This window comes from Melanostigma gelatinosum, assembly GCF_949748355.1.
Source record: "Melanostigma gelatinosum genome assembly, chromosome: 15".
NCBI classification, from domain to species: domain Eukaryota; kingdom Metazoa; phylum Chordata; class Actinopteri; order Perciformes; family Zoarcidae; genus Melanostigma; species Melanostigma gelatinosum.
Genome location: NC_136648.1, coordinates 15,962,029 through 15,988,396, shown reverse-complemented (window position 1 = coordinate 15,988,396; position 26,368 = coordinate 15,962,029). Strand labels below are relative to the sequence as shown.

At 42.1% G+C, this 26,368-nt stretch overlaps 2 protein-coding genes across 2 annotated transcripts; both read left to right on the top strand.

Annotated features, from left to right (window-relative positions):
• Positions 1-584: 584 nt before the first annotated feature.
• kif2c (kinesin family member 2C) lies at positions 585-7,703 on the top strand. Its single transcript, XM_079284997.1, has 22 exons — positions 585-635; positions 845-923; positions 1,015-1,109; positions 1,505-1,606; positions 1,878-1,926; positions 2,592-2,732; positions 3,145-3,264; positions 3,588-3,685; positions 3,821-3,916; positions 4,003-4,057; positions 4,164-4,326; positions 4,950-5,040; positions 5,141-5,204; positions 5,448-5,539; positions 5,657-5,799; positions 5,914-6,127; positions 6,348-6,458; positions 6,569-6,636; positions 6,765-6,843; positions 6,937-7,017; positions 7,126-7,219; positions 7,540-7,703. Exons 2-22 carry the CDS (start codon positions 863-865, stop codon positions 7,599-7,601), a joined length of 2,079 nt encoding a protein of 692 aa, XP_079141123.1. The 5' UTR covers positions 585-635; positions 845-862; the 3' UTR covers positions 7,602-7,703.
• Positions 7,704-8,821: 1,118 nt separating this feature from the next.
• Positions 8,822-13,383, top strand: selenot1a (selenoprotein T, 1a). The gene is made up of 6 exons (XM_079285572.1): positions 8,822-8,995; positions 9,805-9,915; positions 11,498-11,624; positions 12,389-12,476; positions 12,587-12,753; positions 12,883-13,383. The coding sequence occupies exons 1-5, from the start codon at positions 8,853-8,855 to the stop codon at positions 12,709-12,711; spliced, it is 594 nt and encodes a 197-aa protein (XP_079141698.1). The 5' UTR covers positions 8,822-8,852; the 3' UTR covers positions 12,712-12,753; positions 12,883-13,383.
• The last annotated feature ends 12,985 nt before the right edge of the window (positions 13,384-26,368 follow it).

Here is a 26,368-nt window from a genome sequence, read left to right as displayed (position 1 = left end):
TTGCATGTAAAGAATACATATATTCTATCCTTGGTATCCCGTCACTGTTACTCCTGGATCTTAATGAGAAGATTGTAGTGGTAATCAACCACAGCTGTAAGACACAGTTTAATGTTGTTAGAAATCAAGTCACTCCATATGGTGGCTTGTAGCCGATGAATTATTCTGAGCTGATCATGTGTTTTTGCAGATACATAACCTCTGTCTGCAAAGTTGTGACAAAGACGTCAATGTAGTGTAGTAAAGTAAAACATATGTTTCTTTCTGAAGTGTACCCTTGCGGTGCAAAAGTATCATATCCCAAAATGTATAATAGCTTTCTGAAAATAATTTCAGATGGACCTGATGGATTAGTTATATCAATGTTAATGCTTTGTTTGCTAATTGTAATAAAGGCTACAATCACAAACTCTACGGTTAAATGTAGCTTCAATGTCCAATATATTTGAGTTGCAGAAGTCAGCCAGGTAGTGGCAGTATAACGCCAATATGGACTTACAATTTTTTGAAAAAGCCCGAGAAGAAGAAGGCCGTCCAGGATAAAGATGACGACAAGTACGGGACCAATGAGATCATTCAGTACCCGGAAGTCATACCATTTTCAAACATTTGGCGGCTGTGAACAGCGATCGGAGGTAAGTCTGATTTTCTTCATGAAAAAAAGATTAAACGAACAAATAAAAAAGAATACGTTATAACGATTATTTATTATTTATTAGTACGTTTATCGACAAAAATGGGATATAGTTTTATAGCGACCAAAACAGACTTGCTAGATAGCGCGAGGTGACCTAGCTCGTTACCTCAGGCGTTAACGTTACCTGACTTTACTTCTGCGTTGCAGCCCAGTTAAACATCTACAATGGAGTGCAGTCTATCCAGACTACTCGTTGAGCTGGCTGTCAAAATCAGCCGCAGCGACGGTGAGTTTTCTTTCACGACTTTACTTTATCCCGCTGCGTGTCGTTTTAACAGAGCTTGACGATGACTCGTTTATGTGATGCGTGAAACCAGGTCGAGTCCACCTCGCCACGGTCAAGTCGGTGAATACTGTCAAGTCCGTGGTTATGGTCGAGTGGTACGAAAGAAACATCTGCAGAGGAAAGGAGGTCAGTAACGTTAAGCCCATGAACACAGTCAAATACATTTGTTCCATGAGATGATATGAAGGGACACTGGAAGTCGATCACTTTGGGGGCGTATCTTAAATAACATAAAAACATTATTCCTGGTTTTTACATGACTTTCAACAGCCGGGATACGTCATATCTTAACCGTTGTTAACACTTTTTTAGGACGTTTTACACCACAGTCAGCAAACTTGACCTAAAGTATGTGACGCAGCAGCTACACTGAAGTCAATCCTCATACAGTAGTTTATAATGCTGAGCAGTGAGGATACAGATGTTTTTATTCATGAGACAAGTCATGTGAAACAGCTGTTTCTGTTGTTTTTAAAGCACGTTGACATTTAATCTCAGTGAAGATGTGTTTGTGATTTTAGGTCGAAGTCAGTGAGCTGTGTACACTGAATCCGGAGCTTCTTGACCATGTAAAGGCTGCCTTCAACCACGTCACAGACCCAGCTCCTCCTGCTCCAGAGAAGGTAAGCGTGGCCTTACTTTCCCAAAGACACTTCACGAAAGTTTAACCTCACAGTTGTCAAATATATCAAATGATCAGATCTGAGCTGCTCTCTTGTTTCGTCTCTCCTACAACAATACTACTGTCAATAAATGGCAAAGTTAGTCCAGTTGAATTTTCTCATTTCTTTAAATTGGGAACCATGGATTCAACACTAGTCGTAGATGAAAAGGAGTCGTTATTGTAAATAAATAACTGATCCAATTGTCTCTCGCTCGCTCTCTCTCCTGTAGAAGTATGAGGGTCGACTGCGCTCATCCAGGATTCCTGCCCCTTCCGCCTGTATGTAAACATATTGGACTATTTTATGTTTTTTAGCTTGCCATGATCTATAGTTTGGCTTCTAACGGCTTGTTTCCTTCCAAAAGCTTTTGTTCACGCAGTCCCCCAAGCTCAGGATGAAGGTCGGCATGAACTTAAGAAAATGGGTCCTATTTTCTAATCACTGCTTTCCTAATTACATTTAGGGTGTAATTTCACAAACAAATCTACAATCCTTGCAGAGCTGAACTCTGCTCTGGCCTAGCCAATTATAATTCATAAAGAATAATCAACTTGATTTGATGATTAGAGGCAGAATGATGCAAACAAACAACTTTGGGTATTGGGTGATTCTGGGCATGCAGCACTCTCAATTTGTTTTGAACATAACACTTCATCTTCAGTCAGCAATATTTTCATATGGAATAATTTAGTTCATGCTTTTTTTGCACTTGTGTTACTCTCTCACGGCTCACTTCTCTCACTCTGGGTTTGTCTACGATCTTGTTTCACTTAAAAATGGCAAATTTGTTCCGTGGTCACCTTTTTGATTTAGCAGACTCGACCGATGTACAGTTAATCCCTCCGTTGTTCCACGGGTTGGGTCTACATTTAACCCCAGACAACTCGTTAACAATGCCACACTCTCACTGCAGCCGTTTGACTTGAGTTTGTCTTGCTTTCAGTTGCCACTCGGACTCAGACCAGGCAGACTTGTCTCTTCCAGGTCCCGGCTCCTGTTCTGGCACCGACCCCTGAGTCTTCTCAGGCGTACGTGGAGACGGTCGCCTCTGATTTCCCCTCTTCATCTGTTCTCACGAACTCCGGTTGGTAGTGATCTTCTGAAGGGAAATGCATGAACATTGTCCAAAAACAAATGCACGACCTCAACTGATGCAAGCTACATTTCTGTTTCATTTCACGTTGTTCTCAGTGACGGGTAATTGTGAGACCTGCCCATACAGTATTGTGCACATTTTGCAAAGTCACATGACACATTATTGGTATTATTACAAGACATAATAATGATAATAAATTTAATTTATTTAGCACACTTTAAAATACAGTAAACTCAAGAACGCTTCAGATACAGGGTACAACAATCATAGTAAAACATGTGCTAGTGGATTTTTCAGGTATTTTCCAGCTAAAACTAAATCTTTTAGTGCTTTCTTTGTTCAGTCATTTTCAAAATACGTCCTGTTGTTAAACCCAAGTGCACTCCTTTGCCTTATCTAGCGCTTCCGAATCAGCAGCGTAAGAAGGAGGCCAAACCACCACCGCCGCTGCCGGTTCCCTGTAAGGCGATGAAGGAGAGCGACGAACCAGAGCGAATGCCTCCTCCGGCTGCAGCCAAAGGTCAGCAGCACATTTCACATCATACCGAGATCGGGTATCCACCCGATCGCTTGCATCTATAGACGTATCCCATACATGGAGAGAGAAATCTCTACACGTTAATGTCACAAGTGCATCCTCCCGTATCTCCTGTGAAGGACTCCGATTTGTTTTGTTTGAGAAAAAAAAAAGATGTGGTGATGAGGCAGACGGACTGTGTCGACTCCATGTTCTATGACAGCAGGTGGTCTGAGGCACAGACTCATTCTGTGATTTTTAGGTTTGTTGCATGATGACAATGACATGTGGGGTCATTAGGTTGTTCTGATCTCTATGCACTTCAGGCAGAAGAAAATCTGTGGCTGCCCAGGAGCTACACAAAGGCAGCAAAAGATTGTCTTGTGTTGTAAAGCCCTCCGACACGCAGGTCAAGAGGGGAAAGGTGAGCTTTTTTTATTCTGCTATTAATACATTTTTTCTAATTGGGGAAAAGTCTGACTTTGTGTGAACTTTTGTTTGACACCAGAAGTACCTTCTCACTGGTCGTTCACATTTAACCCTTTGTTCTCCTTCTTAGTTTGGAGAGGCTTCTCGCCCAAACCAGAAGTTCTATGAAATGATCCAAGACTTCAGAGAGACCTTGGAGATAACTCCCATGGCAACAACCGACCATGTAAGTTTTGACTCGATGACATGGTGCCTTATGAAGCTGTATGCTTGATTATGTCCTTACTTACAGCACATGTTGTGTTTTTACAGATTGAGCCTCACAAGATTTCTGTGTGCGTTCGCAAGCGGCCCTTTAACAAACAAGGTATATTAAGAGGGATTTCTAACATCTTTATGAATATAAAGAGTAATTAATGACGCCGTGCACTTTTCTTTTTAAATGCTGACTTTGACATTCTTGTGTGTTCCAGAGATTACTAAAAAGGAGATAGATGTGGTGTCTGTACCTGGAAACGGTGCTCTGCTGGTCCATGAGCCAAAGCAGAAGGTGGACCTCACCAAGTACTTGGACAACCAAGTCTTCCACTTTGACTTCTCCTTTAATGAGACCGCCACCAACGACCTGGTCTACAAGTAATGACCTCATGTCACCGGTTTATTGTTGTTTACATTCTGTCACTGGGCAGTTTTTCAAGCAGAAGCTGCAAATAACTTGATGTGGATAGTAGGGGTGTAACGGTACGCGTATTCGTATTGAACCGTTCGGTACCAGGCTCACGGTTCGGTACGCATGACGAACCGAATACGTTTGAATAAAAAAAATAATTCTTTTTTTTTTTTTTTGCTTTTATTTACCGTAACCAGGTAGTCCCATTGAGATTAAAAGTCTCTTTTGCAAGATGTAAGTAACAATACTACATCACATTAAGGAGCAGTGTTTTTGTTTTTTATGCTTGTGTTGCTAAGAAGACACCCCAGAAGACGGGTCACTCAGGTATAGTTCCATCATTGTTCAAAGTCAAAGAATAACTTTATGATGTTAGTTTTAATGAATAAATATATTTTAAAATGGTACATTTCTCTGGCATTTATAGTTTTCTGCTGTACCGAACCGTGAATTTTGTGAACAGTTACACCCCTAGTGGATAGTAGTGTTTACAGCTATAGCATCACTTCAGTCAAGTAAAAATGTTGTAATTTCCCAACATGACATTATCGTCTTACAAAGAGTACATTCATGCTGTTTCATCCTTTAGGTTCACAGCCAAACCTTTGGTGCAGTCCACTTTTGAAGGTGGCATTTCAACATGTTTCGCCTATGGCCAGACTGGGAGTGGGAAGACTCATGTAAGCCTCTGCTTTCTGTATGATGTAGACTTTTTCTTGAAGCAGTATTTTCCATTTTGTAGAATTTTACTTGATGTTTCTTTGGCACGTTTCCCCCTAGACGATGGGAGGTGATTTCACAGGGAAGCAGCAGAACACCACTAAAGGAATCTACGCCTTGGCAGGTAGGACCGCAACCATCCACCCAGTGACTCTACATGCACATTACCGTACACCTTTTTTCATAATATGATAATAACCAGGACATTTGTTTTTTGTCTGTATAATTTGTATTTATTCCAATTAACTCTGGATATGACTGAGCTCTATTGCTTATTTCTTGAAACTACAGTACATTCAGGATTGTCCCAACTGGCCACTTCCATTGGAACTTCACTTGGAATACTTTTTGAGTGTTTCTCTTCTAGCCCAGGATGTTTTCACCTATCTGAACCACAGGAAGTATGCACACCTCGATCTCTCTGCTCATGTCAGCTTCTTTGAGATTTACAATGGAAAAGTAAGAAAAAAAACTCCTACACCGATTTAACACGTTTGTGATATGTGAAATACAAATCTGCATATTCAAGTTATCCTGAAAGTGAGATATACTTTTTTTTTTTTTAATTTTATTTAGGTGTATGACCTGCTGAATAACAAGGCCAAGCTCCGTGTTCTGGAGGATGATCGACAGCAGGTTCAGGTTGTGGGCCTGGAGGAGGTCTATGTGTCCAAAGCAGAGGAGGTCATCAAGTTGATCCAGCTGGGCAGTGCATGCAGGTACCCATGTAATAATAGTTAACGCACATTTGTGCCATTCTTCAGCTCAAAAGCAAAATAATATTCCTTTAACATGGCTGCTTTGCCTTTCCTTCTGGCCTACCGTCTCTCCAGAACATCAGGCCAGACCTCTGCCAACGCCAACTCCTCTCGCTCTCACGCCATCCTACAGATTGCCCTGCGGCGCAACAGCCGCGCCGCCACGCTGCACGGCAAATTTTCCCTGGTCGATTTGGCCGGCAACGAGCGCGGCACTGACGTCTGCAGCAATGACCGCAACACTTTAGTGGAGACCGCCGCGATCAACCGCAGCCTGCTGGCTCTCAAGGTAGACTAAGGAAGCTGTGGAGGTGTGCACACACACCAGATAAATAGGTGACTGTGACTAAAACGTGAGAAGAGCCCATTTTCTCGCATGTAAAGTAACCTGGCACTCGCAAATCGAGTAAAGAAAAATAAACTGGTGCAAATGCTTGGCATTCTCAGAACTAACAAGGTATTGAAAATCCCACCTAACATGCCCATGTGTCCACTCTTGTGTCCTGTAGGAGTGTATCCGTTCACTGAGTATGAACAGCGATCACATTCCTTTCAGACTCTGCACTCTGACCAAAGTCCTCAGGGACTCCTTCATTGGAGAGAAGTCCAGGACCTGCATGGTGCGTAAAAACTCCAAACTTGCTCTCAGCATATTGTGGACGATGCAGATGCATATCAAACAAGCATGGTGTGAATTTATGTACATATCATCCCTGCTCTTATTCCATAGATTGCTATGGTGTCTCCAGGCATGGCGTCGTGTGAATACACAATGAACACACTGAGATATGCCGACAGGTACATATTTGGCTTGTGTACAGTATCATTCAAAGTACTTTTTACTATTAACATTTTTATTTTTTTTTACTATGAAAAGAATATCAAGCCTACTAAGACAACTTAAAACTTTTTTTTTTTCTGTCCAGAGTGAAGGAGCTGAAGGGCAACACCAAGGCTCGTGGAGCAGCAAAGGCACAAGAGCCTGTGGATAGCTCCACAGAGGAGGTTCGTTTGCACAAGATCAGTCCAAAATCATAATTAATGTGGATTTTATCGTATGCATAATCTGCTAAAATGTTGCTTGTAAATGTGTTGTAGGAATCTGTTGATGGTGCCAGCGTCTATGATGCCATGTCCCATGTCGCAGAGCAGGAGGAGAAGATTTATGCCCAGTTACTGGTAAAGTTTGAATAACTCTGCTCTTCATTACAACGTACAAGGTGCGTGATAATGCCTGTTTTTATTGGCTCTGTAAATCCTTGCACTTGTGTCCCTCTTGTTTCTCAGAAAGCTGGTGAAATCATCAAAACAATGGGGCAAACCTCTTACGACACCGAGGCCGGACTTCCTGACCTGCTGGAATATTCCACTACCTTACAGGGTTTGTACAAACCACAACTTGATCTTGGTTTTTTTTTTTTTGTCCATGAATCAAAAAATTTAACCTTCTTGGATTGCTGTTAGTTGAAAACCCTGAAATTTCACCAAAAATATGCTGCCGATAACGAACACCTTGTTATTGGGCCAGCAGGAGGATATGTAGTAGTGTGGGACATCTTCAAATAGTTCATACGTTCATACTGCATGCTGACCAGGGGGAACCACAGAACTAACCAAAACGGCATAACGTGAAAGACCGAAATCTGGGCTGATAAATGTGCTTTACCTTTGATTTGTTCCGTCTTATCTTGTCGTCCACAGACATGGTAAAGGCTTTGCAGGTTGCGGTTAACCAGGAGGAGATGTCCCGGCAACATTTCTGAGATCTACCGACATGTGCCTTGCGTCTACCTGACACAGACTTTGTTTTAAAAGTAGCTTTTTTGTTTGTTTTTGTGAGTGTCTTTTCTCAATAAAAATGTATTCCTGACGCTATATCATGTTTGAAGTGTTGTAAACACTCGTGTGTTTTATCGTGTGCTGCAGATACCGGGTTATCTAAACAATGACCAGAGTTTGATGCTAATGTGGAAGCAGATTTAGCTTTTATTTGGTGAAATATAATTATGTACATTTACTAAAGTACTGTACAGTCCACAACTGACTGTTCAGATTTACTAAATAGTTTCAAAACTCGAGTTGATATAAACTTTAGAGGGTTCATGTTTCAGATACACAATAAATTTGCAACTGCATATTATATGAAGTAAGCTGTGATGTCGTCCAGTTGCACAATGCGTCTCACAAAGGATAACTTTTGTGTGATTGAGATACAAATAAAATAGTATTTGGCATTTGTAATATTTCATAGGTTTGGGAAATGATACACTTAGGAAAGCATTGTTACGCACATATTTTAAAGGCTTTTCAAGACTAAATATCTTTGACCACTAGTATGAGGTACTAAACATTAAATTAGGGTTTTGGGGGTGATTATGAATGAGTCTTACTATTTAATATTGTCACAGCCCGGCTCAGAGACTGAGACAAATAGCTGGCTGCTAAAAATAAGCAATTTTATTTATAACAGCAGTAAAAACCAAGTTGGATGGTAGTCTAACATAAACTGATGTAATTGTTTAGGCCAGTGCCACCAAGGCTCTTCCTCCCCGAGAGACCGGCTGCCAACAACTGGAGAGGGTATTTTAAGGCAGAGCCACACCGGCACAGGGGAGGCTCATCCTGCAGACGAGCCTCCGATCAGCACCTGCAACAAATGAAACACACAGGGCACCTAGTGTATGACAGAAGGAGGAGGGTCGTCACAATATGGATTTATAATAACTAGTTTGTTGAAGAGAAAATAACTTCATGGTAAACTAAGCTCTGTTTGTTTCATTTAACTGACTTTGGTTTTTCACTTCCAACCTACACTTTTATACAAAGCGAGCTACAATAATATCCAGTACACACTTTAGGGCAGTTGAACAGCGGAGCAGTAGGGGGCGCTAAAGGTGGGTCTCGGTTAGATTATAGCAAGAGGAAGAGGAGGGACCGACCAGTAACTAACGTTAAACAGATCAAGTTGCCCCTCCATCTGACAAGTGAGGGAACAGACCCAGGAACGGAAGGCGATGAAGTGGTTACGTTTTTCGCTCCTCGTCTTGGGGGCTTTCTCGCTGTGCTGCGCCACGTCTGGTGACAGCAGCAGCAGCAGCGGCGTGAAGAAGATGAAGATGCAATTTGCTACGGGCCCTCATCTCAAGTTTCAAATTTGGTAAGCAAATAGGACCGAAATTCTGGCGAGTCATCGCAAGCTAACTCAGCTAAGCTCCCCGGCTAACAACACCGTAGGCCGAAAGCTAGCTAACCAACCGGAGGGTAACGGCAGTTCACTGTGGCATGTTATAGGAGCCTTCACGTTCCGCCAGTTAGCCGCGAAATTACGGATAGAATAAATGATACAAAAAATGTAAAATATATGTATTTTTTGTGACACTTCTCATGAACATTTCGTCGACAGCATGGCCCGCTTCCGCTGTCAAACAGGCGAGTTAACGTTGGTGTATTTTGTAACGTTATTATATCAAATTCCGGTAGAGTGTAAAGTCTGTCGGAAACTGCCTAGACCGTGCTGAAAAGTTACGTTACCTTAAAGCTAACTAACGCATCAAACATTAACAATAAAAAGTGTGCATCGTTAACGTCTACCGTTATGCAAATAACGATGTCACGTGGTTTTAAGATGTTGTGCAACGTAGTGTGACTAAAGTAACGTTGAACATGAACAACGGTTACGTTGACTGGTTGCTTTTCTCTAAAGCTAACATAAACTACAAACTGATATGTAGCATTTGGAGTATAAAGTGGGCTTACATGCTGCTAACTGTTAAATGTACCGCAAGTGTGAGATTCCACTTTCCTCCAACGTTAACAGAGGAATTCACATGTGCCTGACCTCGAGGCTAAATTCATAATCTACCCTTGAATCATTGTATTGTTGTGGCTTCCGTTTGCCCTTGTTTGATGTTGCAACTGGACGCCGTGTATGTATTTCTGACGTGTGTGTGGTTTGTCTTCTCGCAGCATTTCCTGAGGGTACAAGCGGGTGTTTGAGGAGTACACGCAGGCCTTGTACCAGCGGTACCCAGACATCCGTATCGAGGGGGAGAACTATCTTCCTGTGCCCCTCTACCGGTGAGAGAGACCGTCTGCCTCGTTACCACTAGATTATGTCCAGCTCCATTAAAGCAGCCGGGGATTAGCTGAGACTAGCTGTGATTGGAGGTTCATCTGACCGTGGAGTGGTCTTTGGTAGTTTTACAGATGTAGACAGAGCTACTGGAGCTTTAAAATGAATAAATATAGGTCATGGGTGCGTAGTGTTATTTAGTGTGGATTGTTATTGTAATTGGTCACTAATCAATGCAATTTTTTTGGACCAATTTACAGTGTCATTCTTTTTATTGTAGTGAGCATACTTTAGGTCTATAATCTATATAGGCCTGTGCTGCACAAGTTTTTCACACTTTGAAGTGTCAATATGACTAACATACAGCTCAACAGTGTAAACTGCATCCTCCAAAATAACTACACAGTGGAATCGGCACCTCTCCTAAACTGTTTTGGACTGATTTATTGCTGGACTATTGTATTAGACTGCATTTAGTTTTAGCTGGGTGTACCTAATAAACTGGAAATGGAGTGTATATTTACAACATCATTAGTTTGTCGACTACATAAAAGCTTTGCCACCAATGTTTTGAATTCTAGGAAACTGTTGCATGATCCCACCACTGTATCACTTCACAATTATCTGAGATTCTATAGACCAATGATTATGAGGAGAAAGTCGGCAAATTAACTGGTCATGATTATCATCATTAGTGGCAGCCCCAGGACTTATATTCCTGTTTTAATTTGTTTCTGCTATGTATTCCTCCCCTCCTTTTACAATTGTCCAGGAACTAATTCTGTTTCGGATACAGACTACAATTTAGATTCATTTGTGTAGTGAAGCATCAATGGCCTGGTAGTTAGACCAGTGGCCGAGTCCCTATGTGAGACCGGTTTGTGCACTTGTCCCAGGTGTTGTAGTTAAAGGCACGGCGTCACTGAGACCCTCGGGTCCTCATCAGTTGAACTCTTAATGAGTACACCAGAGATGAGCTCCATTTAATGAAAGGACACAGTATCACACCCTGGGTTTCAAATTCTCCAGACTGCTTCAGTCACTGGAAGAATAAGTGTGTGTCCACTGACTGGTTGTAGTTCAACCTGTTACACCTGTTTAACGGCAGTAAACGGCAGACAGGCTCTGTGTTGCTGGTTGATGGCTGCGACATTTCCCTTGAAGGATCTTAATCACTGTTTAAATAGATAATAATTATTTATATGGGAGGAAGCCGGTGCTACACGGTTGACTCATTTCCTTGTGTTTATTCTACACAATGCAGCTTAATTTGTGTAAATCGAGGCCATGCCCGTCTCCCTTGGCACTGTTCAACTACTACGGTCACACTTGTCTCAGAATTATTAAGTGTCAAAATATATCTCTGTGTCCATTTGAATATTTTTTGGACGATGTTAGATTTACCTTTTTTATATTTTGAACCTCAAGTATACACTACTCTTAATAACTGAGTTTATCAAACATGACCAACCTCCTTTAAGACAAACTACAGGCTCACGTCTGTCCGGATAATTGTGATATATCTAGAATCCTTTCACGTTGTCAAAAAATTGCATTAAAAGAGAGTTTCTTGTTTTATTTCCTCAGACATTTTGCTTCCTTCCTGTCTGTGTTCAAACTGCTGGTGATTGGGCTGATTATTATCGGCAGGGACCCATTCGCCCTCATTGGTATGCAAGCCCCAGGCCTCTGGGAGTGGGGTCAGGGAAATAAGGTACGGTTCACTATAAGAGTCATTAAACATCAGATCGTATGGGAGAGCATTTGTTTTTGGCAGGTTAATGCCACAGATGTCACACGGAATCTATATAACAAATGGAGAAAATGTGGTTTCGTGTGACTGTTTTAATATAGTTGTGTACATTCACACTGCCAAGTACAACTCAACCCCCATGGGATTAACCCATCCAGGGTCTGCAGGCTGAGTTGTGGAGTATTGTTTTGCTTGGCTCTGTTATCCCCGGGGTCACAGACGGGCCAGAGGCTCAGAGGAAGCCTGACTGCTAACACCAGATATAACAATCTCGCACTTCTTGTGTTTTTGAATGAGCCGTTTCATTACTTAATTAAGATGTAATGAATATATAAATGTCAATTAGATGGTAAACTGCATTAGACATACAGAAAATGGAAAAAGATCTCCTTGTAGTGATCAATTTGACCCAGAAGGACAAGCATCAGTGGGGCTCCACTAAACTCTGTGCTGACATGTGCCTTGCTAAAAAAGACGATTGAGTTTGCAATACTGAAACTGTTTGTTGCAGCTAATCCTGACATCAAACATTATGTAAATTACTCTTGAATTTAAGTACCGGAGTCCTAAAGCAGCTTCATATTTACTTGTCAATAGAGCGCAACGCTCAAGTGGGCATTTTGTCCTTTTTACTGTTGCAATACCTGAACAGTCTTTGTAGTGAACCCAATGTAAGACAAACTTGACTGCAGAGCTTTTTAACTCAACTTTTCTTCTTCTTTCAGATATATGCCTGCATGATGGTGTTCTTCCTCAGCAATATGATTGAAAACCAGTGTATGTCTACAGGAGCTTTTGAGATCACATTAAATGGTGAGTTTATGATTCACAGCACAGGCTTATTGACTGAACCCAATGCTCCTGGCTTCAGATTGATTCTTTAACATTACGGTGCATTACAGTGAAGTGTTGTTTTTCCACAGACGTGCCGGTGTGGTCAAAAATAGAGTCTGGTCACCTGCCCTCCATGCAGCAGCTCGTGCAAATCCTGGACAACGAGATGAAGATGAACGTTCACATGAACACAGGAACACACCTCCACTCCTAACCCTACTCGTCATGTCCTGGCTGGAGCTAAAAGCCCCTCCATGTAAGTACAGTAGTGCTCATATAAGCAGTTCTTCTGCTCATCTTCTACACTGATCTTTTGCTCTCCTTGTGAGACACATCGGCCATCGGGAATGTTTTTTTGATCTGCGTTCCCTCTCTTGCTGTCCAGGTTTGAGGTGGGTTTCTCACTGGGCTGTGAAGTGATGTTTATGAAGGTCTGCGCTGAAGGCAGGAAGACTGCTAGCACAGACTGGATGCCCCCCATCAGTCTTCACCACGCCCCTTGGAGATGCCCCGCCCCCAACGCCAGAGTGGGATCCATGGCAACAGTGCCGGCCATTCTTTTGTCATTTTCTTGTACTATTCAAACTACTGCAGATTTCATCCAGATCATCAATGGTCCCATCAAGACAGATTTCAAATAGATACTCAGTCTTTAACTTAAATTGATCTATGTGAATTAATAAAATGTGTAGCTTGTACCACATGTAGAATTGTATGTTAATTATCTAAATATAGCTTAGCCATGTAGAAGAAACACTTCCAATCTCTCATCCCTGTTGTGGAAATAACATTGGTCATTGTGTCTTGATATGATTTCTGAATAATTGTTTTTATATTGGCATAACTTGAAGGAAGCTGAGAAGATAAATAAAACAAATTTTAACTATTTAACCGTGAGGCTGTGGTGCAATTTGGTGTTACAAATGAAATGAGATGAGAAAGAGATGGTGGATGATGTGACTACCGTCGCGGTTTTGAGTCGGGAATCTGAAAGGCTTATTTCTTCGTGAAGCAGATGGCCTACTTGAGTCAGTGCACATCTTTTAGCCTTCTGCTCAACCTAATGTTATTAGGAAGACTAGAGGAGCTACACTGATTTAATTAGAAGACACAAAACGGATTAAGTGAGAGTACAATGTACGACTAAAACAGTGACGTCCCAGGGCCATGCACACTTGTTGAATTTGAGATATTCCTGAAAATGTCACTTCCTTTCATTATGAGTTTTAGAAGTAACTGAAGAAAAATGAGGGAGTAAATTGCAACTTTATTGCGATACGCCGTTTAATTGTTGGCAATATAATCCAGTTTGCACAAAATAACCCTGCCGAACCCTGGCACCCGCCTCGTCCAAACACTGACCGTCTGAACTGTTTAAGCTCAGCCTGCAACGTAAACGCACACGTGCCATCAGTTATTTTTAAACCATACATTAGATGCACCCATTAGTATAGAAACAATTTGCCGAATTTATATTTACCTATAAAGATTAAATAATAAATATTTTATTCCCAATATAATACAAATTCTAAGCATTTTAATGAAATAAATGACATATAAACACTTTTCTTTGTACTATATGTTTCTATTGCTGTGATAACATGTCGCCTGCCATCAGACTGGAACAGGGCTCTGATTGGTTGATAGGAGCTGTCATTATACACTATGCAGACTGTTCCATTTTCCTCTGTGACCACAAGAGCCAAGACACCTGAGGGATAGCTGTTACCATGAAGATAAGGATGGGAACACCCATTATGTACAGGTTGCATTGCACATACAGTCTAACACTCTCCTGGTTACTGAAAAGATAACGTAAAACAAATCTACAAACATTCCATTGAGCGTGGATACAAGACCTGAGCAGAGCCATCGGGGAACACAGTAAGAAATGTCATGCCATTGGAATACTTCCGTAGAATTTGTGCCCCATCCTGTGAACATGTAAGATTAAAGAAAGTCAGAAAATGTTAATCACAAATTCATAACAGAAAGCCTCCATTACAAAATGTGGACGTTTAGCGTGGGCAGTGAGACGAATGAAAGAAGCTACTGCACATGGGGGATGTAGGATGCCTGACTTATACTAGGGTCTCAAAATCAGGAGGATATCTTGTTAAAATCAGTCTCTCGTTTGCCTTTTGGTGGCACAATACTAAATTACTGGAGTAACGCTCCGACCATAAATGTTTATCATCCTAAATATTTAGCCTTTTTACAATAAGAAAACATTTGCTACAAACAGGTTTTATTTATTGATCAGACACAGTTTGACCACCTCTGCGCAATGTGTGCATGGATTAATATCAAGCTCAGAACTCCTGCTGCTCTGATGCAATAGGTGGGGGGGGGGGGGGGGGGGGATCACTGACACACTGTGGACCGCCCTCTGGTATCCTCTTACCAAACCCAGAGAAAAACACAAATCAAATGGATGAATTAATCACTGTAGACTGTAGCACATGATATATGTATTGACACAAAAAAGGAAAATAGATTTGTGTTTTGTCCACCACTTGATCCGTCTTACGTGGTCCAGGACGGATGGTGGCTCACTGAGATCCTGTTTTAACGCAGCAGCAGCAGCAGCATCTAATGGTGAAACAAAAGTTATTGTTGCATCGTTAGATCATCCTACTGAGAGAACGAAACACTGGCCTGAATAGGATAGGAACTTCGAGATTTTCCTTTGCAGTTATTTTCTAAAATTTCCATTTTAATTGTGCTTGAAGCAGATTCTGACTGGGGTGAAGTCGTTGCGTTCAGCGTCTCAGAAAGCTAATGTCAGCATTCACTGCTTGTGTTAATGTTTCTCTCCTGCTGAGATATAAGATGAATACATACAGTAATTAGATGAGGAAGCAATCACATGTTAAATATCTCAAAGACTCTAAACCGGCAGTTTACATTCCTCCAAATGCAAATTCTAAAAAATATATCGACTTGAGAGTCCCAAAATATTGGCTTTAGATCTCAATTTGAGTGTGATATATTACATTAAAAATAGCACACCTACAAAAAGCAATATAATAAGTACCGGTACACACAAGGTTATGCACTCACCTCAATGTTTTACACTTGCTGATGTAACCTTGGAGATGAAATGTGTAAACGTATTAGCATTCACGGAGGCTGGTGACTGTTGAGCCAACATCTTCATAGAGACCAAACGCCATTGTTCATCTCGGTTAAATGTGTTTACACCGTGATGCTTACTGCTCAAACACAGTCTAAGTGGTGGACAATGTTTTTCTCATGTTGAATTTTTAATGGGAAGATAAACATTTTTTTACTTTTTTCTATGTATTAATACTGTCAAAGTGCTGACTGTATACTCCAGCAATATGTCTGCAGAGAAGACATAGACTTTATGTCAAGGCTCCAGTTTAAAAAAAAAGATACAATTTCAGATTGTTAGACTGAATCTGAATACATCTCAATTATATTCTTTTAATGTGTGAATTTAGTTATCCAGTACTATGCATTTGAGTTTGAAATTTATTTCTAAATTTTGCAAAATATCTAAAGAAAAACAAACGGGTATTAATGGCAACATTAGATCAGTAAAGGTCATCCCTCCCACCTTCTTGTCTCGTGACCTGTGGCAGTGACATTTCCCAGGTGGAACCAATGGCAGGTGATTAGAGAGCAATCAATTTCCCAGAGTTTGATTGGTTTTCGTAGAGAACATCACAGAACAAATAGCTGCAGCAAAGCAGAAGTTGTCAGTTCTTAGCATTTCCAGAAGTCACGTGTAACAGAATGATGAGTAAAGGAAGAAGGAAAAGCGCTGCGGTTTACTTAGCTGCAGCCATTCTTTTGATGTGTTGTTTGGGGCAAACAATAGACTGTTATCGACTGATGAAAACAGGAAGACGAGAAGGGCGACAAGAAGCTGATTCATCCAAAACGATAGGTGTCCAAGAGGGGAAAATTGTGTTCGGGAGAGTCTTTAAGAAAGGGTCAGGCCTTGAGTCACAAGGCATTGACGCAACCAAGAAGCCGTCCTCAAACTCTTCTACGGAGCATGCAGCTGCTTATCAAGCGGACTTTACAGGTAAACGTCTTTGAGATCCTTACTGTATTGAATGAAAGTTTGGTTCGGTTACATTTCTATTTGTTGACTGGACTGCAAAACGTTTTAATGTTTAAAGTTCCTGCAAACTTCTAATAAAAAATCTGATCTCATTCAGGCTGGTCAGATGGTCAAGTGCAGGATGCCAGTTCCAGAGAAGCGGCGTGGAGGCTCATGTCTCCCTCTCTGAAGTGTGGTGGGGACAAGATGAAGTTCAGCGCAGTGGGACCAGGAGTTTCGCAGTTTGCAGTGGAACAAGGTAAAGTGATCAGATTAATTCGCTCTAATATCTGTTTAAACACTACAATTGGGCTTTATTGCTGATTGCAAAAAACCCTTTGTTGCCCACAGAAAACGCATCTCCAATGCCTCTGTCCCAAGTCCCTCACTCATGTGGCTACAGCATGCTGAGGAACTCCCTTGGGCTCGTCCTATTGGTTCCCTATGATGGCTGCAACATGGTTCAAGAGGTAATGCTGTTTGATGCCAGTAGTTCTGCCAGAACGGTGCAGGAAGTTGACTACCTGTGGCTAATCCAGGCATTTCTCTATCTGTCTATCTATCTCTCTTTTTTGTCTTTAAATTTAAATCGTGTCTGTGTATATACTGATTTGGGTCGGTCAACTATTTTCTGAGTTTGACTAAATTAATTGACAGCAAATATAGGCTTGTGGACTAATCAATAATGAAAATGTGTTTACTGTGAAAGTGTAACCTGAACTAGTTTGTTACCTTGGGTTCTGATTTTTGTTTTCTTCTCCAAGGGTGGAAGTTATGTGCTCCCAATGCATTGGCACGGAGGTCCAGTCTCACTCTGGTGTCGTAAACCTGCCGCACCTGCCCCTACTACTGCTGCCCCACAAAACACACAACCTCAGCATCCCTGGGACCCTCCATCATACCCTGTGGTGCCCCCCCAGGTGGTGCCTCCCTATGTGATGCCACCCCAGTTTCCCCCCCAGAATGTGCCGCCCCAGAATGTGCCGCCCCAGAATGTACCGCTGGCGCTTCAGTTGCCGACCCAGCAGATGCAGATGCAGGTGCAGCAGGTGCCGCCCCAGCATGTGCCGCTGGTGCTTCAGTCGCCTCAGCATCCCTGGTACCCTCCATCATACCCGGTGGTGCCCCCCCAGGTGATGCCTCCCTATGTGATGCCTCCCTATGTGGTGCCCCAGTTGCCGCCCCTGCATGTGCCGCAGGTGCCGCTGGTGCTTCAGTTGCCGCCCCAGCATGTGCCGCAGGTGCCGCCCCAGCATGTGCCGCAGGTGCCGCCCCAGCATGTGCCGCAGGTGCCGCCCCAGCATGTGCCGCAGGTGCCGCAGGTGCCGCCCCAGCATGTGCCGCAGGTGCCACTGGCGCTTCAGTTGCCGCACCAGCAGGTGCCGCCGCAGGTGCCCCAGTTGCCGAATAATCAACAGTATTCACTTCCCTTACTTCCTCAATCTTATTACTTTTCACCCTATGCGAATTACCCATCGGTACCAGAGGCTACTGCAAATAAACCACAAATGCCTAAACTTCCACTATACCCCCCTTTCTTCCATCCTTATTATTCTTATTTTCCTCACCCTGTTCCAGCCACAACAGCTGCACCAACTGTCACTGCAAAGCCAGCAGCCACAGCTCCTCCCCCGATGTTGCCTCACTCTTTCTACCATTCCTTTCCTTGGCACGGCGTAGGGCCTCTGCAAGGGACTGCAAAACCAGCTACAACCACGGCTAAACCTCAGCCACAGCATATTCCTTACGTGTCATTTCCTCCTCAATATCCTTTTCAGCCTCCCTATTTCCAATATCCATCCCCGACTTGACGAGCCAAAAGACCAACGCTCAGCCATCACAGTTTGCATCTGTGCCGTTTCCTTCTCCATATCACCCTTTTTCCTCTCAACTTCTGCCACGCTATCCCGCTCCAATGACATCAACAACAAAGAAAACTGATCCCTCACCGCCACAACAATTTCAATCACATCCTCAAGAACCCTTTCAATTTGTCCGTTATCCCCCTAATTCTGCATAGTCTGCCCAAACTGTTCCAATAAATATTTTCAATAACAAAGTGACCCTGTTGTGTTCATTTGTACTGTTGACCCTGCTACTACCCCGGAGTAGCTGGACTATGTTGTATTGTAACACTTGCTTTAAGGAGTTCCATTAAGTTTGTGAGGCTGACATGAACAGTCCATAACGATGAAGGGCTTTACTTTTGACGAAGTTGAGCTGTTTGTCAACAAATTTCCCATCTAATCAGTCTACAAATGTACATGATTTTATTGTCATCTTTAACAGATTAACTACTTAAGAAGATTCATGTTAACCAAACATCAGTGAGTGTAAAGTGTGACAGGATCATTTTTACATGTTCTTTTTTTATTTTTCATTTCACTGAACTCTACGTCAAAGCAGTAAAGTGTAAAGTCTGTAGCTGAAGGTGGTTCAGTATGTTGAGTGGACTGCTGTGATGCTGGAGCTTCCTTACCTCTCATTGGTTGTGTGGTCTGGTTGACTTCTACTCTCGGTGGGTCCAGGAAGGCCAAAGACTCAGGAAGAGTTCGGCCCTGTGATATCAAAAACAAGTCGGGAATGTGGATCCTTCTCTTTGTCTGCTGTTAGTGTCTCCAAGACTTCAGTTGATGTGTTGGCCTACAGATAAATTCATGTCTGAATTAATCTCTAGCATCGTAAGTTATTTGAGTCTAGAAAATGTGTGTAGTCTTTTAATTTTTGACACTATTGAAGCAGTGGGACATTGTTAAAGAAGGTAGCTGTAAGATTAGCATGTGAACGTTGGCGTGTCAACACTTTGTCGATAATACCAGTTTTGTAATCTTAAAGGAGCAGGTCAACAATTAAAAAATATGCTAATTAGATGTGAAAATGCCACTCATGTCTGTAGGGTAGCCGCCAGTTAGCTTAGCCTAGTTAATCCTAGTTTATTACAATTTTAACAGTTAAGTTGTTGTGCAGATTAAACACACAAGATATAACGTTAATTAGTGAACTTCAGATCTGCTGGATTCTGTTTCCTTTGTGCAGAGCCAGCCTGTTTTCCCATCTCTGATCTTCATGCTAACAGACTGTTGGTTCCAGCTACATATTCACAGAGCGGTATCAATATTCTCATCTGTCAACCAGAAAGTGTATGTTTCTCAAAATGAAAAACTCTTCCTTAATGTGCAGTTTACTTACTCACAACACAGGTGTCCATCTTGTGGACTGTCATCCACCTGACCTGGTCAGGAATAAACCTTTCTTCTTTGCCGTAAAGAAAGCTAGATATACTGCAGGAACTTTGAGTCTCTGTGGAAAGAATAAATATGGTTAAGTTAGGAAGATGAAAAAAATCGTAGAATAAATTAGTTATGCTATGCATTTGAGTTTGAAATGTGTTTCTAAATTTTGAAAAATATCAAAAGAAAAACAAACGGTACTAATGCCAAAATTAGATCAGTGGATTTGAAGAGAATAAAAACAAAACAATCTCACCTCAAGGTCCATTTATTACATGTTCTAGAGCAGAGGTCTTCAACAGGGGGTCTGTGAAATGTTTGGTTGATTAGACAATTTAAAAAAAAAAAGGTTTCTTCCCAAACATGAATCTGAGCATTATTTTAATAGTTCAGTATTGTATGCAAGATGACAGGTATGTTTATGCATAGCAGTGCCACTAATAGGCCATCACTCATTTTCATTTCCACATTTGTTTAAAATTAAAACATGCAATTGACAGACAATGTTGATGTTGGCATTGGTGTCAGCTGACAAGGTATGTTTATAAATGGCAGTGGCACGGCCACATCACTGTACCTTGCACATGTTTAAAATAAAAACATGAGTATATGAACCTTTGTATTATTTGAATAGCTTAGTATTGAATGCACAATAAAGAGGTATGTTTATACACGGTACCAGGCCCATTTAATATAAAACACATTATACAATATATAAAGTCGGGGGTCCCTGCTCCAGCTCTATCAGTTTGGGGGTCCTTGACCTGAAAAACGTTGAAGACCCCTGTTCTAGAGCTTCCTCTGCAGATGGAGTTTGCCTTGTTGACATGACGCTGAACATGTTCAAATTCCCATTTTTTTCCTGAGTACATGTCCATTCTTGGCTTACAAAACAATTCCTTTCGTAGTCATATCACACTATCTTATCGGTCAAGACTGAATTTTGAAGCTTCACCAAGTAATGCTGATGTAAATAATAATGGTGAATGTCGACAGTTTGTTAGGCGTTCATTAAAACATTTTTTGAAAGGTTTTGTAAAGTAATGTGCTTTTTCACTCCCTGTTTGAAATCCCTCTTTTACACACTCTCTCCATCCGCCTCTACATTCAGTGACGCATGCTTTAACACAATTTATCCAAAAGATGACAGTGGTTGTGCTTCTTTTCTCCCTCAGTTGGACATGTGGGTTAAATAATAACCTCTCAAGTCTCTTAATTGTCGTTTCCTCGCTCCTCGCTTGAACCGGAAGTTGTTCTGCGCCGCCATGTTGACAGTCGTCCCAAAGCTCTTATTTAGCTCGGAGGAGCGAGGATGGAGGAGAGATCTCCGAGGACCCACGAGAACAGACTTACAGGAAGTCTTTTAACGGCCGACACGCCCCCTCATTGTTCATCAGTCATGTGATTGGACGCTGCAGCCGATCGGACAGACTGACTGGAGTTTAACACCAGAGTGAAGACAGATCACATATTAAACTCAAGCTTTATATTTGATTCGTTTTGTGATTCACCGTCTGGTTTAAATAACTGTTCATTGTAGGTCTGAACAACAAAAGGACCACAAACAACTTTCTTAATTTATTAGAAAGATTTGTATTTTCATGATCTGATATTTCCCTCAATAACTTTTATTATGAATACAATTAAAGTCAGAGAGAGCTGGAGAGATGAAACACTTTTTACATCATTCCTGAGTGTTTTCTGAGTTATATAATTTAAGAGAAACAATAATCATATTCTGGTTTATTTAATAATGACGTCACAATCACAATTTCAAAATGCACAGACGCATATAAATATGACGATCGCATTCTGCCGTAGAAATCTGTCCTGCGCTTATAAATGGGACCCATTTGTTAAAGAGGTAAACGGCTACAGAGAGAAAACACCTCTACAGTGATGATAACTGTGTCTTTATTAGTTATTAGTATTATTAGTTACTATTATTAAGTACAGTGATCATGTGAACAGACACAAACTTATCAAAAGTCTCTCCAGCTGTCAAAGCCGACTAACAGCTGATCCAGCTGTGATGAGCTGATCCTCCGTCATCAGAAACAGACGTCGCTTCACGTGACGCAGCTGAAGAAAGGACGTCTCATGTCTCTTAAAACATATTTCCTCTTTCCCTCTCTCCTCGCATGGTGTCCTCCATGCATCCCTGGTGGGAGGGACTAAGACACAAGGAAAGGACGCAAGTGAGGGAAACGGGGATGCAATTAAGAGACTTGGGCTGTACCTCAGGTCATCCCTCCCACCTTCTTGTCTCGTGACCTGTGGCAGTGACATTTCCCAGGTGGAACCAATGGCAGGTGATTAGAGAGCAATCAATTTCGCAGAGTTTGATTGGTTTTCGTAGAGAACATCGCAGAACAAATAGCTGCAGCAAAGCAGAAGTTGTCAGTTCTTAGCATTTCCAGAAGTCACGTGTAACAGAATGATGAGTAAAGTAAGAAGGAAAAGCGCTGCGCTTTACTTAGCTGCAGCCATTCTTTTGGTGTGTTGTTTGGGGCAAACAATAGACTGTTATCGACTGAAGAAAACATGGAGACGAGAAGGGCGAAAAGAAACTGACTTATCCCAAACGATAGGTGTCCAAGAGGGGAAAATTGTGTTCGGGAGAGTCTTTAAGAAAAGGTCAGGCCTTGAGTCACAAGTCATTGACGCAACCAAGAAGCCGTCCTCAAACTCTTCTACGGAGCATGCAGCTGCTTATCAAGCGGACTTTACAGGTAAACGTCTTTGAGATCCTTACTGTATTGAATGAAAGTTTGGTTCGGTTACATTTCTATTTGTTGACTGGACTGCAAAACGTTTTAATGTTTAAAGTTCCTGCAAACTTCTAATAAAAAATCTGATCTCATTCAGGCTGGTCAGAAGGTCAAGTGCAGGATGCCAGTTCCAGAGAAGCGGCGTGGAGGCTCATGTCTCCCTCTCTGAAGTGTGGTGGGGACAAGATGAAGTTCAGCGCAGTGGGACCAGGGGTTTCGCAGTTTGCAGTGGAACAAGGTAAAATGATCAGATTAATTTGCTCTAATATCTGTTTAAACACTACAATTGGGCTTTATTGCTGATTGCAAAAAACCCTTTGTTGCCCACAGAAAACGCATCTCCAATGCCTCTGTCCCAAGTCCCTTACTCATGTGGCTACAGCATGCTGAGGAACTCCCTTGGGCTCGTCCTATTGGTTCCCTATGATGGCTGCAACATGGTTCAAGAGGTAATGCTGTTTGATGCCAGTAGTTCTGCCAGACCGGTGCAGGAAGTTGACTATCGGTGGCTAATCCAGGCATTTAACAAACTGTGTGTATATATGTGTTTTTGTCTTTACATTTCAATAGTGTGTGTGTGTATATACTAGTTTGGATTGGGCAACTATTTTCTGATTTTGACTAAATTAATTGACAGCAAATATAGGCTTGTAGACTAATCAATAATGAAAATGTCTTTACTGTGAAAGTGTAACCTGAACTAGTTTGTTACCTTGGGTTCTGATTTTAGTTTTCTTCTCCAAGGGTGGAAGTTATGTGCTCCCAATGCATTGGGACGGAATTCCAGTCTCACTCTGGTGTCGTAAACCTGCCGCACCTGCCCCTACTGCTGCCCCACAAAACCCACAACCTCAGCATCCCTGGTACCCTCCATCATACCCTGTGGTGCCTCCCTATGTGGTGCCCCAGTTGCCACCCCAGCAGATGCAGATGCAGCAGGTGCTGCCCCAGCATGTGCCGCAGGTGCCGCTGATGCTCCAGTTTCCGCCCCAGACCGTGCCGCCCAAGCATGTGCCGCTGGCGCTTCAGTTGCCGACCCAGCAGGTGACGCAGGTGCCGCCCCAGCATGTGCTGCAGGTGCCGCTGGCGCTTCAGTTGCCGACCCAGCAGGTGCCGCCCCAGCAGGTGCCCCAGTTGCCGAATAACCAACATTATTCACTTCCCGTAATTCCTCAATCTTATTACTTTCCACCCTATGCGAATTACCCATCGGTACCAGAGGCTACTGCAACAGCTGCAAAGAAACCACAAATGCCTAAACTTCCACTATACCCCCCTTTCTTCCATCCTTATTATTCTTATTTTCCTCACCCTGTTCCAGCCACAACAGCTGCACCAACTGTCACTGCAAAGCCAGCAGCCACAGCCCCTCCCCCGATGTTGCCTCGCTCTTTCTATCATTCCTTTCCTTGGCACGGTGTAGGGCCTCTGCAAGGGACTGCAAAACCAGCTACAACCACGGCTAAACCTCAGCCACAGCATATTCCTTACATGTCATTTCCTCCTCAATATCCTTTTCTGCCTCCCTATTTCCAATATCCATCCCCGAAGTCAGAAGTGATGAGCCAAAAGACCAACTCTCACCCACCGCAGTTTGCATATGTGCCGTTTCCTTCTCCATATCACCCTTTTTCCTCTCAAATTCTGCCACGCTATCCCTCTCCAATGACATCAACCACAAAGAAAACTGATCCCTCACCGCCACAACAATTTCAATCACATCCTCAAGAACCCTTTCAATTTGTCCGTTATCCCCCTAATTCTGCATAGTCTGCCCAAACTGTTCCAATAAATGCTTTAAATAACAAAGTGACCCTGTTATGTTCATTTGTACTGTTGACCCTGCTACTACCCCTGAGTAGATGGACTATGTTATTGTTACACTTGCTTTAAGGCGTTCCATTTAAGTTTGTGGATGAAGTGAACAGTCCATAACGATGAAGGGCTTTACTTTTGATGAAATTGAGCTTTTTGATTAGATGGGGAAGTTTTGTTGACAGTCTACAAATGTACACTATTGTCATCTTTAACAGATTAACGACTTAAGAAGATTCATGTTAACCAAACATCAGTGAGGGTAAAGTGTGACATAACACAGGATCATTTTTACATGACCCGTTCTTATTTTATTTAAGTGAACTCCACGTCAAAGTCTGTCGCTGAAGGTGGTTCAGTATGTTGAGTGGACTGCTGTGATGCTGGAGCTTCCGTACCTCTCATTGGTTGTGTGGTCTGGTTGACTTCTACTCTCGGTGGGTCCGGGAAGGCCAAAGACCCGGGAAGAGTTCGACCCTGTGATATCAAAAACAAGTCGGGAATGTGGATCCTTCTCTTGGTCTGCTGTTAGTGTCTTCAAGACTTCAGTTGATGTGTTGGCCTACAGATGAATTCATGTCTGAATTAATCTCTAGCATCGTAAGTTATTTGAGTCTAGAAAATGTGTGTAGTCTTTTAATTTTTGACACTATTGAAGCAGTGGGACATTGTTAAAGAAGGTAGCTGTAAGATTAGCATGTGAACGTTAGCGTGTCACCACTTTGTCGCTATTGCCACTTTTGTAATCTTAAAAGGAGCAGGTCAACTATTAAAATATATGCTAATTAGATGTGAAGATGCTGCTCATGTCTGTAGGGTAGCCGCCAGTTAGCTTAGCCTAGTTAATCTTAGTTTAAGACGACTACAATTTTACAGTTGAGTTTTTGTGCAGATTAAACAAACAAGATATAACGTTAATTAGTGAAATTCAGATCCGCTGGATTCTGTTTCCTTTGTGCAGAGCCAGCCTGTTTTCCCATCTCCGATCTTCATGCTAACAGATTGTTGATTCCAGCTACATATTCTCAGAGTGGTATCAATATTCTCATCTGTCAACCAGAAAGTGTATGTGTTTCTCAAAATGAGAAACTATTCCTTTAATGTGCAGTTTACTTCCTCAAAACACAGGCGTCCATCTTGTGGACTGTCATCCACCTGACCTGGTCAGGAATATAACCTTTCTTCTTTGCCGTAAAGGAAGCTCTAGACCAGGGGTATTCAATTACATTTCCGAAAGTCCAGATGAGAAATTCTCCTCGTGCAAAGGTCCGGAACATTACAATAATATCTAACTTGTGCTATATATATATATTTTTTTTTTCAAGAAGTTGTGTCGTAACGTCTCTGCACACAACTGTCAAATCAAATGAAGAAAGTACACATCAATTATATTATAACATTTGATTGGCATCAAAGGAACCGCACTAAACCGGTTTAAGTCCTATTTATCGGATCGATCTCAGTTTGTATATGTAAACGATGAAGCCTCGATGAGGACCAACGTTAGTTATGGAGTTCCACAAGGTTCTGTGCTTGGACCAATCTGCGATGGCCCTGCTGACACCTAATGCTAATACTTTATTCTTAACCCTATTACCAATACCATTAATGCACATTACTGACTTTGTTTCTTCCCCGGAGTCTTTGTGCTTTCTCTCTTCACAGGTTTCCAGGTTTCATCTGGACCCTGGTCCTTCCTCCTACCATGGCCCTGCTGACTCCAACTGCTAATATCACTTTTATTATTACTCGCATTACTATTTCATATTACCGAGACCATTAATGCACATTATTGACCTGCTTCTTCACCAGAGTATCTGTGCTTTCTCGCCTCACAGGTTCCTGTGTATCCGGGTTAGACCTGGTCTTGCCTCCTGCCGTGGTTCTGTCATACATTGAAGGTGTTGTAACTCTGTTATCCTGTTCTACACATTACATCTATTGCACTTCTGTCCTTCATGGGATAGGGATCCCTCCTCT

What these genes read in the sequence shown, in the direction of transcription:
- kif2c (XM_079284997.1), top strand. Translation starts at nt 863, where the DNA reads ATGGAGTGCAGTCTATCCAGACTACTCGTTGAGCTGGCTGTCAAAATC. An exon ending in CAAAATCAGCCGCAGCGACG is followed by an intron (nt 924 to 1,014) that starts GTGAGTTTTCTT and finishes GCGTGAAACCAG; the next exon opens with GTCGAGTCCACCTCGCCACG. An exon ending in ACATCTGCAGAGGAAAGGAG is followed by an intron (nt 1,110 to 1,504) that starts GTCAGTAACGTT and finishes TTGTGATTTTAG; the next exon opens with GTCGAAGTCAGTGAGCTGTG.